This window comes from Marmota monax, unplaced genomic scaffold (assembly GCF_021218885.2).
Source record: "Marmota monax isolate L192 unplaced genomic scaffold, Marmota_monax_Labrador192_F-V1.1 WCK01_AAM20220418_F8-fsc00125, whole genome shotgun sequence".
NCBI lineage: Eukaryota > Metazoa > Chordata > Mammalia > Rodentia > Sciuridae > Marmota > Marmota monax.
In genome coordinates, this window is record NW_026695235.1 from 6,756,767 (window position 1) to 6,772,818 (window position 16,052).

At 33.8% G+C, this 16,052-nt stretch overlaps 1 protein-coding gene across 11 annotated transcripts in view; it reads left to right on the forward strand.

Annotated features, from left to right (window-relative positions):
* The window catches only part of Ttc3 (tetratricopeptide repeat domain 3), a 117,686-nt gene that overhangs the window by 72,620 nt on the left and 29,014 nt on the right, over nt 1-16,052 (forward strand). For all 11 annotated transcript variants that reach the window (XM_046439208.2, XM_046439213.2, XM_046439214.2 and 8 more), the window contains 6 exons: nt 551-597; nt 1,606-1,662; nt 2,747-2,820; nt 5,211-5,375; nt 9,245-10,310; nt 11,476-11,541. In XM_046439208.2, the coding sequence (XP_046295164.1) occupies nt 551-597; nt 1,606-1,662; nt 2,747-2,820; nt 5,211-5,375; nt 9,245-10,310; nt 11,476-11,541 (1,475 nt within the window). The remainder of the gene's footprint in view (nt 1-550; nt 598-1,605; nt 1,663-2,746; nt 2,821-5,210; nt 5,376-9,244; nt 10,311-11,475; nt 11,542-16,052) is intronic.

Here is a 16,052-nt window from a genome sequence, read left to right on the forward strand (position 1 = left end):
CAGCTCTAGCCACATCTTTCCCTTTGCCTGTTTATTCCAAGTCTAACTTAAATTTCTTCTCTTCCCCAAAGCCCTCTCTAACTCCCCTTGGGCCTCTTGACTGAAGACTATTATTTCATCAGGTGTTTTGACATCTTATTTGTCATACCTGTAACATTATGTTTAGTTAGTCATTTTGCCCTTGGATTTGTTTTGTTTGCAGTGCCAGGGATTGAACCCCAAACCCTGCATATGTTAGGCAGTTGCTCAATCACTGAGCTACACCTACAACCCCTTTTTTAAAAATTTTGAAATAGGGTCTCACTAAGTTGCCCTAGCCTTTAACTTGTGATTCTTCTGCCTCAGCCTCCCTAATAACTAGGATTATAAGAGTGAGCCACCTGCCCCACTACATTACTACCCTTGGTTTTTAACTAAACGTTTATCAGAACCAAATAAGGAATAGAATGTAGTCTGTGATAGTGGTCTTGAAGTAGTTTTAAGACTTCAGTATATTATATGGTAATGTAAATATTTAGTTTCCTCATAGAACCTTCTGTTTCTTCTACAGACAGCCGCTGTACTGTATTAAGGAAACAAGATAGTGGTGAAGCTCCGGTAAGCTACTTGACCACTTTAAATCATATGTTCTAATTTGTATTAGCCAAAGGAGAAGAGGAATAATGAGGCCAGTATTTGCTTACATCACAGGTAGCATTTCAGAACCAAATTGAGAGGACTTCTGAATATGTATGCCATTTTATTAGAAAGTTATTTCCACTCATTCTCTTAGGAATGGGGCATTCCTCAGCAAACTCTGAGGCTTAAGTTAAATACTTTCCATAAAGTTTTACAACTAATAAATGTTAATATTAGAAGGAGAAAAGGAAAAGTTCTTTAGTTGAGAAAAAAATTGTGGTATTTTTGTGCTGAAGGAAAACAAAGGGACTTTGTTTCACTTAGCTCCAACATGAGTTTAACTTAAGAGTAATTCAAGAGTTGTTTTCCTTGACAGCTTGTGGTTGTCTTTTATTTTTTCTGGCAGGCCAGAAATTCTTCATTTGAGGAACATGATTAAATAATGAAAAGGATAGCACTGTGGCAGTTTTCAAAGAGAAAGATACTCGTTTATCAGTTTTCAGGATCAAATATATGGAATTCTGTCTTACTCTGCTCTATCAGATTTTGCCCTGCTAAGTATGGAAGTACAGCTAACATACCCATATAGAGAAATTAATACAGCTCCTTTCACTCTTTGTGCCCCATTATCTGGCTGGGTGTGGAACATCTGTTTGCTTAGTAAAAGGGATATCATTGAATGCTATTAAAGCACATAATCAGAATTACTTAAAAGTTCAGTTAATTATTTAGAGTAACATAAGCCCTGTTGAAAATGAGATTAAAATGTTAGGACAATTTAATTTTGATCATAACATTTGGCATTATTAAGCCTTTTCTTCTTTTTTATTATAAGCCGTAGCACTTGGGCTGATACACAACATTTTATATACATATAACTGATGATTAGTCTGTGAAACTTAATGTGGTTTGTTTATGTTGACCTACATAAGGCTGTTATTTGAGTGTTCATTGTTTTGTTTTGTTTTTTCCCCCCCCATTTTTCAGTTTAGTTCTACCAAGGTTAAAAACAAAGGCAAGAAAAAGAAGCCAAAAGACACAAAGGTATGGAATATTTTCTGAATTAATTCCTGCCCAGACTCTCAAAAATGGATATATAAGTTAGAAATAAGCAATTCTTGCAGTATTTTGAAACATTTTGTAGAGAAAGACTTTCTAGAGTTTAGTCTATTTTGGCAGTCTTCTACATTTTGAGGAAATTTAAGGTTCATGTTGCACATAAATAACTCTTGAAAGAAACTCTTAATCTTTATAGTTATTTATATTTTCTAGATATTTCTGAGTAAAAATATAATGTAGTACTCTATTATGGATAGCCATAGGGTAGAGTTCCTGTCTTGGTTCTACCAATTATTTTCTGTGACCTTGAGCAAGTTATTTGACTTTCCTGTGCCTGTTATAATAACCTTTGTTTATTGGGTAGTAAATGCTTAATAATTATTTATTATTATTTCTGTGCTGAATTTTAGGGAGAGATAAGAATATATAAGATATTGGTTTCTATATCTCATATAAGAGCAGTAAGATATTGGTTTCTAGTATTCAGAAGCTCTTGTTGGAATTACTTATTTAAATATTTATTATCTAAAATATTCAAATAAGAATGATGAATTCTAGTCATCATATCAGTCTTAGAATTGATGGGAACTTTTCCTTTTCACCTAAGGCTCTATTCTCATTATTTCAGCATCATAGTGCATTTCTCTTGGTTTCAGCGTGTCTTGAAAAAAGAGGAACAGGGGTAGAGAGAATGAGCAAGTGTTAGAGGAGGATGCAGGCAGCTTGGAATTCCAGTGTAAGCTTCCTTGTACCTTTGACCATGTGTCTTTAACTAATATGGAAATTTAAGTGACATTTAAAGTTTTTTGGAGCACTGGAAACTATCCCAAATGTTAATTTGAATTTATTTCTGGCCATTAAAACTTATATTACTATGTGTTCCTGTTTATAAGAAAATTTGGATAGGTTTTACATATTGTTTTAAATATTATTTAAATATTGTTTTAAATATTAAAAATAGGTTTTAAATATTATATAAATGTTTATCAATTTCAATGATAATGTTTTTCTTTCATAGACTTTTAAATTAGATGTCATTGTCATTTTTTTTTTTTTTCTTTTAAACCAGCCAATGTTAGTTGGGTCTGGAACAACTACAGTAACACCAAATAATGAGACTATCAGTTCAGGTGAAGACTATAAGTAAGTATGATTGTTAAAATTTTTGCCTCATTATAACTCACATGCTTTTCACTTGATAAGGCATGTTAATTTAATGTACTCTAAACTTATGTTTTATTTCCCTTTCATTTTTAAAGATTTACATATTGACAACCTGATATAATATATCTCAATTGAATTAATAGCATGGCTTGTCATTAAGAATTCATTATGAGTTAAAGTCTCAGGAATGGTGACATTTATTCAGTAAGCATATATTGAGGACCCACTGTGTTCAGGGCACTATGGGAAATCCCTAGAAAAATGTCTAGAAAATGTCCTTTAAAGTATTCAGTAAAGAGAATGTCCTATTGATAATTAACTAGTGCTACTATAATAGGAGAAAGGAAGCTATTTTGGAAGCTATATATGATGTTAACTTTTAACTTTGTATGATTTTTCATGCCTCTGATTGTTGAAACTATGTTTTAAAGAAACTGATAATACCAAACAAAGAAGCTCACATTTCTTAGGGAGTTTAAGAACAGTTAAAATTTGGGCTGGGGTTGTGGCTCAGTGGTAGAGTACTTGCCTCAAATTTGTGAGGCACAGGGTTCAATCCTCACCACCAAATAAAAATAAATAAAGATATTGTGTCTATCTACAACTAAAAAAAATATTAAAAAAAAAAAGAAGAAGAAGAACAGGGGCTGGGGATATAGCTCAGTTGGTAGAGTGCTTGCCTTGCATGCACAAGGCCCTGGGTTCCATCCCTAGCACCAAAAAAAAAAAAAAAGAACAGTTAAAATTTGCACTCATTGGGGCTGGGGATGTAGCTGAATCAGTAATGCACTTGCCTGGCATGCGCGGGGCGCTTGGTTCGATCCTCAGCAGCACATAAAAAATAAAATAAAGATTTTGTGTCCACCGAAAACTAAAAAATAAATATTAAAAAATTCTCTCTCTCTCTCTTTTAAAAAAAATTGCACTCATTTTCATGAATTCTCTAACAGGAGGAATTAAGAGCCAGTCTTTGTCCATTTGGGCTGCCAGAACAATATACCATAAACTGAGGGGCTTACAAACAACAGAAATTTACTTTTCACAATTTGGCTTTTCTCAGTTCTTTAGGCTAAGAAGTTCAGGATCAAAGAGCTGACATATCTGTTGTCTCATGAGGGTCTGGTTCATAGATGGTACCTTCTCACTTTTTTCTCACATGATACATGGACAAGTGTTTTAGTCAGCATTTTTGCTGCTGTGACCAAAAGATCTAACAAGAACAATTTTAAAGGAGGAAAAGTTTATTTGGGGGTCATGATTTCAGAGGTCTCAGTCCATTGACATCAGCTTCATTGTTCTGTACCAGAGGCAGCACATCATGGTGGAAGGATGTGGTAGAGGAAAGCAGTAAGGCTCTCAGACCCCAATCATTTTACCTCAAAACTTTCTTGCATTGTCTCACATGTGAGATTTTGTGGGACACATCATGTCTAAACCATAAAAATAAGGCAGCTTTCTAAAGATACTTTTGAAAAGGTACAAATCCCATTCATCATGTCTCTGCCCTCATGACCTATGAGTTTTTGGGGAATGCAGACATACAGATCATAATATAACAGTCTTCTCTGAAATGAACAAATATGTATGAGGCACTACTCTAAGGCATTTACATATATAAATTAATTTAATCCATTCCTCCACCCTAGGAAATAAGTACTGATATTGTGTCCATAGTATAAATAAAGAAACTTAGGCAGTTGTAGTTGAATGACTTGCTCCAGGCACAAGGCTTATATAAATAGCAGAGCCAGGATTTAAACCATACTGTCTGGTTTTAGTCCCCACACTCAATCTACTGTATCTTTTAAAAGTACTAAAATCTCATATTCTTTTTTTTAAAAATATTTATTTATTTATTTTTAATTATAGGTGGATACAGTGTTTTATTTTTTACTTTATGTGGTGCTGAGGATCGAACCCAGTGCCTCACGCATGCTAGGCGAGCACTCTACCTTTGAGCCACAACCCCAGCCCTCATATTATTTTTTTAAAAAAATCTTTTTATTAGTACTTTTTACCAGTCTCAATCACTTAAATTAATAGCAATTATAAGATCTTCATTTGTCTCTCAACCCTTTAACAAGTTACAATTAATACAACATTGATTTTTTTTTTTTTTTTAAACTGGAGCTGGGGGAAAATGTGCTTGGTTTAGGGCTAAATTAAAAGTGCTTACTTAGAATGTCAAATATAATGTTTCTTGACTATAATTATGAAGGGTGTCTTTTCCACACTAAGCTCTCTGGTAGTACTTTCCTTCCACATAAAATTAAGTCGTATGTTCGTTACCATCATGTTGTTTTTTTCCATTAAATGTTCATCTAGCCTATCCAAAAATTTATTATTAACAAAATTATTTTTTTAATCAGAAGACGCAATTCAGATTCTGCAGGCCCATTTGCTGTGCCTAACCATCTTCGGCAAGATGTAGAAGAATTTGAAGCTCTCTATGACCAGCACAGTAATGAATATGTTGTCCGCAATAAGAAAATATGGGATATTAACCCAAAACAAAAATGCTCAACTCTGTATGAGTAAGTAGATTAATATTCCTACAACACTTATTTTATACTAAGACTGCCAATTAAAAATCAAAAGTCATGTTTTTTTACAGTACTCATTTATTGGTTCACAATCTCTGGGGAAGAATATTCTGAGAACATTTGCCACATATTATATGTAGTTAATTGAGGATTTTTAATTATTAAATTTAGGGTCATACTAATCTTTGGTTTTGACAGTTTGAGCTGCTAATATAGATACTTCTAAAATTGTTCTGGTATGTCTCGATAGAAACGATAAACAAAGCTTTCAGCTATAATGTTTTTATCATGAATTCCTAGGTATTCATTTGACAGAATAATATGATTATTTGGTCTCATTGTTCTTGTGTTGAAGGATGCAGTGGTTTGGCATCTCAAAATGCAGCATCTCAATTGGCATCTCAATTATGTAGCTTGGTGAAGTATTACCCTTTTTATTGGGGGAAAGAATCCTAAGATGCTGTTAGTACTTCAGCTTGGATTATAATTGTTCAGCTGTGTTAATAGTACAAATAGAGAATCCTGTCTTCTACTAGAGACTGGACTTCCTGAAAATGACGTAAAAGAGAAACATACTTTCCTTTTTTTTTTTTTTTTAATATTTTTTAGTTGTTGATACATTTTATTTTATTTATTTATATGTGGTGCTGAGAATCGAATCCAGCGCCTCACATATCTCAGGCAAGTTATTACTGAGCCACACCCTCAGCCCCAACATACTTTCATTTTTAAGTGACTGGGTGTGAGTTACTTTAGGATTGAAAATATGAATGCGAAATTTAACAATTGAAGTTTGAGTAGGGTGGATTAAATAATCAAATAAAGAGTTTGGGAAAATCTAGGGAACCGCTTACCATTCTGAGATTGGCATTAATAAGCAGTACACAAGGCTTTGTTTAAGAAATTGAGGGTTAGGATCTCTATTAGGAAATTAATTTTTAAACTAACTATTTTCCTGAAAAATCTGTCACTCATTCATAGTATGGTCATTTCTTCTTTGTTCTTCAACCCATTATTGCCATTCAGTCTAGTTAAAATTGGGTTTAGTTTTTGTGATTTTTCCTTAGAATTGAAATACTGAGCAAATCATATTTCCATAGGACTCCTAGATGACAAAATATTTACCTATAAAATTACACTGGTATTCTTAAAATAACTTGGAATTTGCTTCAAGCATCCAAAACTGAAGATAAAATATGTAATTTTTTAGTAGCTTTTATCTTAAAGAATTTATTGCCACTGTAAGTGGGAAGAAATTAAACAGATTTATGAGAAAAAAGTAGACTGATTTGTTTTTTTTATTTTTGAGATAAATTTTATATTTTATCATAGTAGAAAAGTAGAAGTTATAGGAAGGTATATCTTAAAACCTAATTCTTGAAATTTCTAAAGTAAACTGGGTGTGGTGGTGCACAGCTAACATTCTGGAGGTTCAGGAGGCTGAGGCAGGAGGATGGCAAGTTCAAGGCCAGCCTCAGCAACTTAGTGTAGCCCTGAGCAACTTAGGGAGACCCTGTCTCAAAATAAAAAGTAAAAAGGGTTGGGATGTGGCTCAGTGGTTAATGGTCCTGAGTTCAATCCCTGGTACCAAATTTAAAAAAGTAAACATATGATGGCTTAAAAATGATGGCTTATTTTATTGGCTAAGTATAAAAGGAAATTAAAATTAAACTTTTATATCTGAAAAGAATGTTGAGTAGAAAAATATTGGACAAGGAGTCAAGAATATGGGGTAACTATTATAAATTAAGCTTTTCTTGACTTTAGTGTAGCATCTTTTTTAAATATTTATTTTTTTTAGTTGTAGTTGGAAACAATACCTTTATTTCACTTATTTATTCTTATGTGGTGCAGAGGATTGAACCCAGGGTCTCCCACGTGCGAGGCGAGAGCTCTACCTCTGAGCCACAACCCCAGCCCCATTGTGTAACATCTTAAAATAGGAATTTAGCCTAATTTCTTTTTAAAGGCCTTTTGTAACATTTTATGATTTATGTAGTTGAAACAGGTACTTTGCCTTTATTGTTTCCTAATAGCACCTCAGTAGTGTTAGCCGAGATTTATTAGCCACATAAGGTTAAGTGCTGTTGCAGATTTGAGGAAAGTATAGGGCAGAGGTCTCTCATGTAGCCCTGCAGCATAAAGGAGAGTCAAGGTGATCGTTGGTAGTTTCACAGTGTATTACACATGAAGGTGATGTTTTGAAATAAGAATCATGAACATGATTTTCAAAGGGTACTCTCAGAATAGCAGAATGGGAATGTCCTTTGAAATGTCTTTCCCATCCTTGTCCTTTCCCCTGTGCTGATGGTGACATGCCCTGGCATTCTGCAAGTCCTTCTTTGACCACTTGAGATAATAGTGATGATCATCAAATTATGAAAATGTTGTATATACACAGAGTAACATGCAGATATATATATACAGCAACTATTAATATCTCTGATGTAATTGATTTTATTATTATTTTTTACTCTTATACAATGTGTCTACTTCTTCGTCTCTGGTTAGGTATAGGAATACTAGTCCTTTTAGAGTCTGAGGTATTTGATGGGGGCCAGATATTGAAAGAGAAGAGAAATCTCTTAAACTGCAGAAACTGAAATGATCTTGAGCCTCATCATCTCAGTTGTATTTAGCATCTTTCACTATAACTTCTTTCATCTTTACTGAACAGCCACACCAGTACCAATGTGCACTGTTGAGAGACTTGATTCTAACCCTTGTAAAACACTAGATTATGAAAAAATCATATTTGTGCTATTTTGGACCCTATGTATACTAAGACTAGAAAAGTCTAAATATAGAGTAAAAATTCATTTTGTAGTTTTCAAATAATAGTAACTATAAAAATGTTCTTCATAGTATGGTTATAGTACCATTTCTCTTTGAGCTAAAAATCCTTGTCGAATTACATTTTGTTCTGCTTGAATATATGAAAAATTCATTGCTGCTTAGCATTAGAAAAAACATGGACTGTTTTGTTTTTTCTTTGAAGATTTTTTTTCTAGCCAGACAGAGTGGCACACATCTATAACCCCAGCAACTCATAGGCTGAGGCAGGAGGATTGCAAGTTTTGAGGTCAGCCTCAGCAACTTAGTAAGGCCCTAAGTTACTTAGTTGTCATTTGCTTTTTTTACCTAATTACATATGGTGGGTATTTTACAACAGTAGAATGGTATATAGACTCTTTTTTAAAAAATTAAAACATTCATTGGACTATGTGGTTTTGTTCCCCATAACAAATATTAAAGAGTATCACTGAGTCAAACTTACATGAGAAGAATTACATATTCTTCAGAATTGTGACTTCCTAGCTGCTTGGTAATCATTACTTGGATCGGAGTCCATCAGTTGTGTTGCTGATCCCCTTTGTGATTGGTACCTCATTGCTGAATTATAAGAGCAGTTTCCTTTTCCTTGTGAATCATTGCACATTCCTAATCAGAAAAATGTTAATAGATTTACTGTATGCAAATTGAGATAGGATTTTTTAAAGATTTGATTTTCTCTTCTCTTGTGACATTCTTGTTATTGACCATGGTATTTCTGAATAAATTTTGCTTGTTCATTGCTTTTTAAAGAGATTGCATAATTATATAATTAAAATTTAAAAATAACTTTTTGATTTCCTTTGGCTTTTCCCCAAAAAAAGCTTTAAAGGATTATTTTCTAAGGGGTAGACAGTTTTATTTATTGTAACATTGATTATACTTAACCTTTTATTTGTCTTTGGAGAGCATTTGAGATCAGTGAGAAGTAAAATAGTATTTTGCTTTGGGAGAATAAACTTTTATAAAAATAAATATGTGCAAGTATTTCCGCTTAGTAACTTATATAAATGTAAATTTTTTCCAAGTTATTTCTCTCAGTTGTTGGAGGAACATGGTCCCTTGGATATGAGTAACAAGATGTTCTCTGAAGAATATGAGTTTTTCCCAGAAGAAACTCGACAAATACTAGAAAAAGCAGGAGGTTTAAAATCTTTTCTCCTGGGATGTCCTCGTTTTGTTGTGATTGACAACTGTATTGCATTAAAAAAAGTTGCATTACGACTTAAGAAAAAAAGAAAGAAGAAAAACATTAAAACAAAAGTGGAAGAAATTTCAAAAACAGGAGAGTATTTACGAGTCAAACTACCACTGAATCCAACTGCTAGGGAATTTAAACCAGATGTAAAGTCCAAACCAGTGTCTGATTTGTCTTCAGCACCAGTTTCTGAGGATGTGAAGCCCAAACCTGTGTCTGCTGATTCTCCCAAACCAACTTGTGAAGACATTACACCCAAATCAGTACCTGATAGTTATTCCAGTCCAGTTTCTGAGAATGAGAAACCCCAAGGGGTCTCTTCTGATTCTCCCATATCAGTCCCTGAGGATGTAAATCACAAACAAGTCTCCTCTCATTCTCTCAAACCAGTTTCCGAGGATGGGAAACCAACCTGTTGGACTCAATCTCACTTGGTCACAGGATACTGTACATATCTTCCTTTTCAGGGATTTGACATCACCCAGACACCACCAACATACATAAACATGTTACCAAGTTTGCCCCAGTATACCAGCATTTACACACCTTTGGCCAACATTTCTTCTGAATATCAGCTGCAGAGATCGATACCAGTGGTGCCATCTCTTGTAGCCAGTGACAAAGCTGATAAAAACACTGCTGCCTATTTTGAGGATCACAATTTAAATGCTAAGAATGTTGCTGGTAACCAGATTGTCTCTGAAACACAGATCCTTGAGGACTCTTTGGGAATACATGTAAAGTCACAGAGCAGCCTGGGTGATGCTGGTACAGCCCCAAGTGAGTCTCACAGAAATGATGGGCACGGTGGGAACCCTAAAAACAAATGTGAAGTCAGTCCAGAAAGGTCCAGTGCCCTAACAAATATTCCACATACACAGATGGTTGCTGTACAGGTAAGATTTAAAGAGAAAGGTGTATTTTCCTTTTTTTTTTTTTAAATCACCATTTTATTTACTAATGTTCTTAGAAATTATTGGCTTTATAATGGTTACTGAAGTTTTTGCCTGAAAATATTTTTAAAGTATGAATTCTTTTGTGGGGCATGGTGGGTAATTTTGTCAGAAAGAAGTTTTGGCCCAGTAAATCTTATTCTTCCCTGACCACATTTTACACCAAATAAGAAATAAGGTTAATGAGTCAGCAGATGGAGCCAAAATATTGCCTTCATAATTAATAAGGACACAAAAGGAGGATGTGGCCACTGCTATAGAGAAGTACATATGCAAACAATAAAGTCCTTATCTCACCCACTTACCCAGTAGTTCCAGCAGAACCCAAATAGGAGGCCTCCCCACTTAGGGTATCTTCCCATAGGACTATTGCATGGGGGAGGAAGGGAAAATTTGCTGACAGCTTCCCTGGGAAAGAAAAAAGGAAAAGTCTGGAGTATTGGGAAAGTTAAAAAAGAGACAAGTAGCAAGACATAGTGGAACATACCCATAATCCAGCGACTCCAGAGGCTGAGGCAGGAATAATATCAAGGTCGAGATTGGCCTTAGCAACTTAGTGAGACCGTATCTCAATGGTAATATCCCTGGGTTCAATCAACAGTATAAAGAGGGGGGAAAAAAATCGGGTGGAGAGAAATGAGGAATTAAGTGTTCCTATCTAACAAGCATGAAAATAAATCAGTGTTCCTTTCTAGGGTGTGAATACATTAAATCCTTATCAAATTGCACCTCTTCTGAAGTTTTCTATTTTCTAGGGAACTTTGAAAAAATAATAATGAAGAGGAATGAACTTGGGGCTGGGATTGTGGCTCAGCAGTAGAGCGTTCGCCTAGCATGGGAGGGACCCAGGTTCGATTCTCAGCACCACATAAAAATAAAGGCATTGTGTTGTGTCCATCTACAAATTAAAGATTTTTTAAAAAAATTTAAAAACAAGAGTAGTGAACTGACATTTTCAGTTATACTAATTCTATGAAACATAACCTTAGTTGGTAAGGGGACCCAAAACTTTGAAAAATTGTGGGTGTGTTTTAAAATGTTATTACATGGCAAATTTGTTTTACCATATCAATTGAGGTAAATTAAATTTGTTTATTTTGCAACATAGGTGTCTTGGAACATAACAAACCAAGAAGTTAACACTGAGCCATATGATCCTTTTGAGATACAACAGGTGAGTCAAAATTGTATTAAACTGTTTAAAGATTTGATTTTCATTAATTTATCTAGATGGGATGATGAATTACGACTACTTTGGAGTTAGCTAATTTTATACAGTTCTGGAATAAACTTTAGGATACAATAAAAAAAATTAAGTTGCTTATATTGTTGAAATATGAGAAGAGCAAGCAAGCAAAGGAAAAGCTAAGTTTTTTCCTGTCATTTATTTCTAAGTATAATGGCTTTATTGTTTTAACTGGTATAATGAGCATGTATTAATTCATAATAAATAAGCTTGAATGATATGTAAATATATTACAAAGACCTTTATCATTTTAAGAATGTTTCAGTTAGAAAAACCCGTTAATGTAATATACTTTGTTAAAATTTCAAAGGAAGTCTGGGGTATAGCCCAGTGGTAGAGCATTTGCCTAGCATGTGTGAGGCACTGGGTTTGATCCTCAGCACCACAAAAAAGTAAATAAAGGTATTGTATCCATCTACAACTATAAATATTTTTTTAAATGTCAAAGAACAAAAGTTACTTGATCAACTTTTGCTGAAAAGGTATTGGATAAAATTCAAGTCCCAGTCCCTTTTTTGACCAAAAGTTTTAATAAAATGGGAATCGAGTATTTCTTAGCAAGCTTTTTCTCTTAAGCTAAAAGCCATCATCTTGCTTAAAGGCAAAACATTCTCATTAGTATTTATTATTACCCTGAGATACTGACAAAATTAGATCTGAGAAAGAAATAAGCTATAAAAGAGGAAGTGTAAGTATCATTAATTATAGAGGCTAAGGTTGTATACCTGGAAATTCAAAATGATAACTGAAAATCTATACCAAATTAAAAGAATTCAGAAAGGTGACTGAATACAAAATAAGCACCTGTGTGTGTACTAACAACGATCTATTAGGATGTATATTAGAAAAAAATATTCCATTTTTAATAACAAAATGATAAACTTATATGTTTAAAAAAATCTTTAAAATGCTACTGAGAGATATACAGAAGATGTAAATGAAATAGTATTCTGTACACTTGGATGGGAAGACCTATTGTAACAGAGATATGAAATTTAACACAATTCTGATACACATGAGCAAAGTGTATTGGTTATCTATTGTAATATAACAAATTACTTCAAAATCTAGTGGCTTAAAACATTATCTTACAGTTTCTCTTTGTCAGGAACTCAGGAGCAGATTAGCTGGGTAGATCTGGAGATCTTCATCAAGTTACAGTAGAGATTTGGACTAGGGAGGGCTTAGGTATCTGCAGGAGTAAATAGGGCTTGAGATTCCAGTTCCAAGATGTCTCTCTCGCATGATTGGCAAGTTGGTGCTGGCAGTTGGTAGGAGCCTTCATTTCCTTACCTTGCAGACCTCAATGTAGTGCAATAGCTTTTATGACCTACTTTAGGAAGTCATACTTAATCGTTTCCCCTGTATTCTGTCAGTCACAAAGACCCAACTCATCGGCCCTTGATACCTGGTAGGAAAGGTTTGTCTCAGGGTGTGAATACCAAGAGGCTAAGATACTGGGACCTAAACTTGGAGTCTGGCGGCTGGCTACTGCACAGTATTTATTTGGAACTAGACACATTGATTAAAAAGTTCCTGTATGGAAAAATGAATATCAAGAATGACCAAGAAGGGGGGCTGGGGTTGTGGCTCAGTGGCAGAGTGCTCGTCTAGCACATGAGAGGCCCTGCATTCGATCCTCAGCACCACATAAAAATAAATAAGTAAAATAAAGATATTGTGTCCAGTTACAACTAAAAACTAAATATTAAAAAAAAAAAAAAGGAATGACCAAGGAAAAGAAATTATAAGAAGGGGAATTGTGCTAGATTTCAAAAAATCTTAATATCACATAAATAGGTCATTAGATGAGAGTCTAATAGGATAGAATAATATAGAAATTTAAGCTATACTAAAGATGGTAAATTAGCAGTGAGCAAAAAGTAGATTATTAAATACATAATGTTAGGTGAAATGGAAACCCATTATCTTAAGTTTCTACCTCCTTCCTTATACCAAAATTAATTCCAGGCATATCAAAGACTTACAAATAAAGAAATGGACCCATAAAAATACCTGGGAAAATGTTTTCATAAGATCAATACAACACACAAAAGTCGATGTTTATATACATATACTTACATAATGTGGATGTATGTCTGCACAGCATATATCTATCTATCTATCTATCTATCTCTTTATATATGAACAAACGTAGGGTTGAGGTTATGGCTCATTGGTAGAGTGCTTGCCTAGAGGCACTGGGTTCGATTCTCAGCACCACATATAAATAATTAAAGAAAATGAAGGTTCACCAGCAACTAAAAAATATTTTAAAAAAAGAACAAACATTATATGCACAGGATGTGAAAACAGATGACAAACCTGGAAAATTATCTGAAACTGGTACAGATAGAGAACTGATTTCGTTAACATGTAAAGTTTCTATAAATAAGTAAAAGATTACCAACCTATCACAAAAATGGTAAAGGAACTAAATAGACAATCCATAGTAAAAAATAGAGAGAGAGATGATTTTTAGACATTAAAAAATAACCACACATGAAATAAGAAAAGTATTCATTTATGTGTTATTAGATGATAATAAAATGAAAATATCTGGGGAAGGCAATGTGTAATTTGTCTGAATGCGTATTTGTATGTAGAGACCAGTGAGCAAGGATATTTGTATATTTGTTTTGCTGTATTTGAACCAGCAAGAAATGAATACAATTCAAACATATATTAGTAGTGGACTAAATTATGATAAATCTACATAGTGAAAAAAAAATTTTTTTTATCTCAGTATTCCAATGCTTGCTTGCTTGCTTATTTATTTATTTATTTATTTATTTATTTATTTAGCTGCTGGGGATTGACTCCATGGCCTTGTGCATGAGAGGCAAGCATTCTTCCAACTGAGCTATATCCCCAGCCCCTATATAGTGAAATATTATGCTGTCATTTAACAATTAGGCAGTTCTATAATTACTGATAGTTAAATGATTTACAAAACCCAATATATAGTTAAATAGGAAGAAGTAATGTTAGAACTTTGTGTGGCTTGCCACTATTTGAATAAAAGGCTTTATAGTTTTAGCCATTTATAAAAGTAATATAGAACCCCTAAGTATTTTTAAATGAATATTATTGAAAAAGAAGTTAAAATCATCTACATTTATCTCACGTTAATATTTTGATGTGTAGTCTTTCAGGCCTTACTTGAACATTTGCATATAATTAAGCAGCATTTTTTAAAAGATGGATCACCACATATAAATTACATTTGAAATTTGTAATCTTTTATTAATGTATTACAGATTTTTAGTAAACAGACAAGTTGATAATCTTAGATGTATACTGTCATTTTAAACAGATATTTGGTATTCCATTATATGAATGTATGATAATTTATTTGACTGATTTCTTATTATTGAACATTTAGATTATATCAGCTTTTCATGCTTATAAATAGTGCTGTAGTGAATATTTTTGCCTATATAATATATACTGAGCAGAGGGACTGGTGTTGAATTTTTATGTTGCACTTAATGCTAAGCCAAGTAGATTCTGTTATTTGATGAGTCAGTGTTGGGATATTCACACGTGCCTTCTTAAGTTAGTTCTTAGTTTCAGGACCATGACACTAACCTAGCTGATTGCTGGTTTCTCAATCAGACTTGCATTTGAATCCCAGGGCTTCTGCTTTCTTCTCAGACCTTGAGAAGTTGGCACACATCCCTAATCTTTGTTTTTCTGATTAAAGGCAAAAATAATGTATTTCAAAGTTTAAATGTAATAATGTAGAGGTGGCACTTAATTTCTTACCTACTCTGTGATGATATGGGGGCATATAAATTTAATTCATAGTACTAGGTTGCTATTGATTGGGATCCTTTTGACAAATTAAGAATGAAAATAGAGATAACTAAGATCTTAAACTATAAAATCTTGCTTGTGGGTCGCAAGGTTGAACATTTAATCTGTTAATTAAACATCAAGTCTGTTCATAGTGCTAAACTCTCAATCTGTACAGACATAAATGGGGCTTTTCAAAGTGGACTGTCAGGTGTTATAGATAACAGTTCTCTGATAAATCACAAAATTATAAATACTTGATTCCCTGCCTTTTTACACTTGGAAGATGCTCAGGTATTGTGGGGAGATAAAGGAAATATCGAAGATGGCCCAGTTTTGTGCCTTTGAGATAGATCTCTGAAACCTGGCTGTCACAGGAGGGCAGTCTCCTGCAGCTGGGAGAAGTTTTGAGCATCCAGCAGATATTCTCATAATAGAAGTGTATAATCGCCAGCAGCCCTAGGTGTATAAGAGGTTTTTAAAAACCTTTACATAATAGGGGCTGGGGATATAGCTCAATTGGTAGAGTGCTTGCCTCGCGTGTACAAGGCCATGGGTTCAATGCCCAGCACCACATGCACACACAAAAAAATTGGCAAATCTTACTGTATGTTAATTGTACCTCAATAAAAAAAATTGAC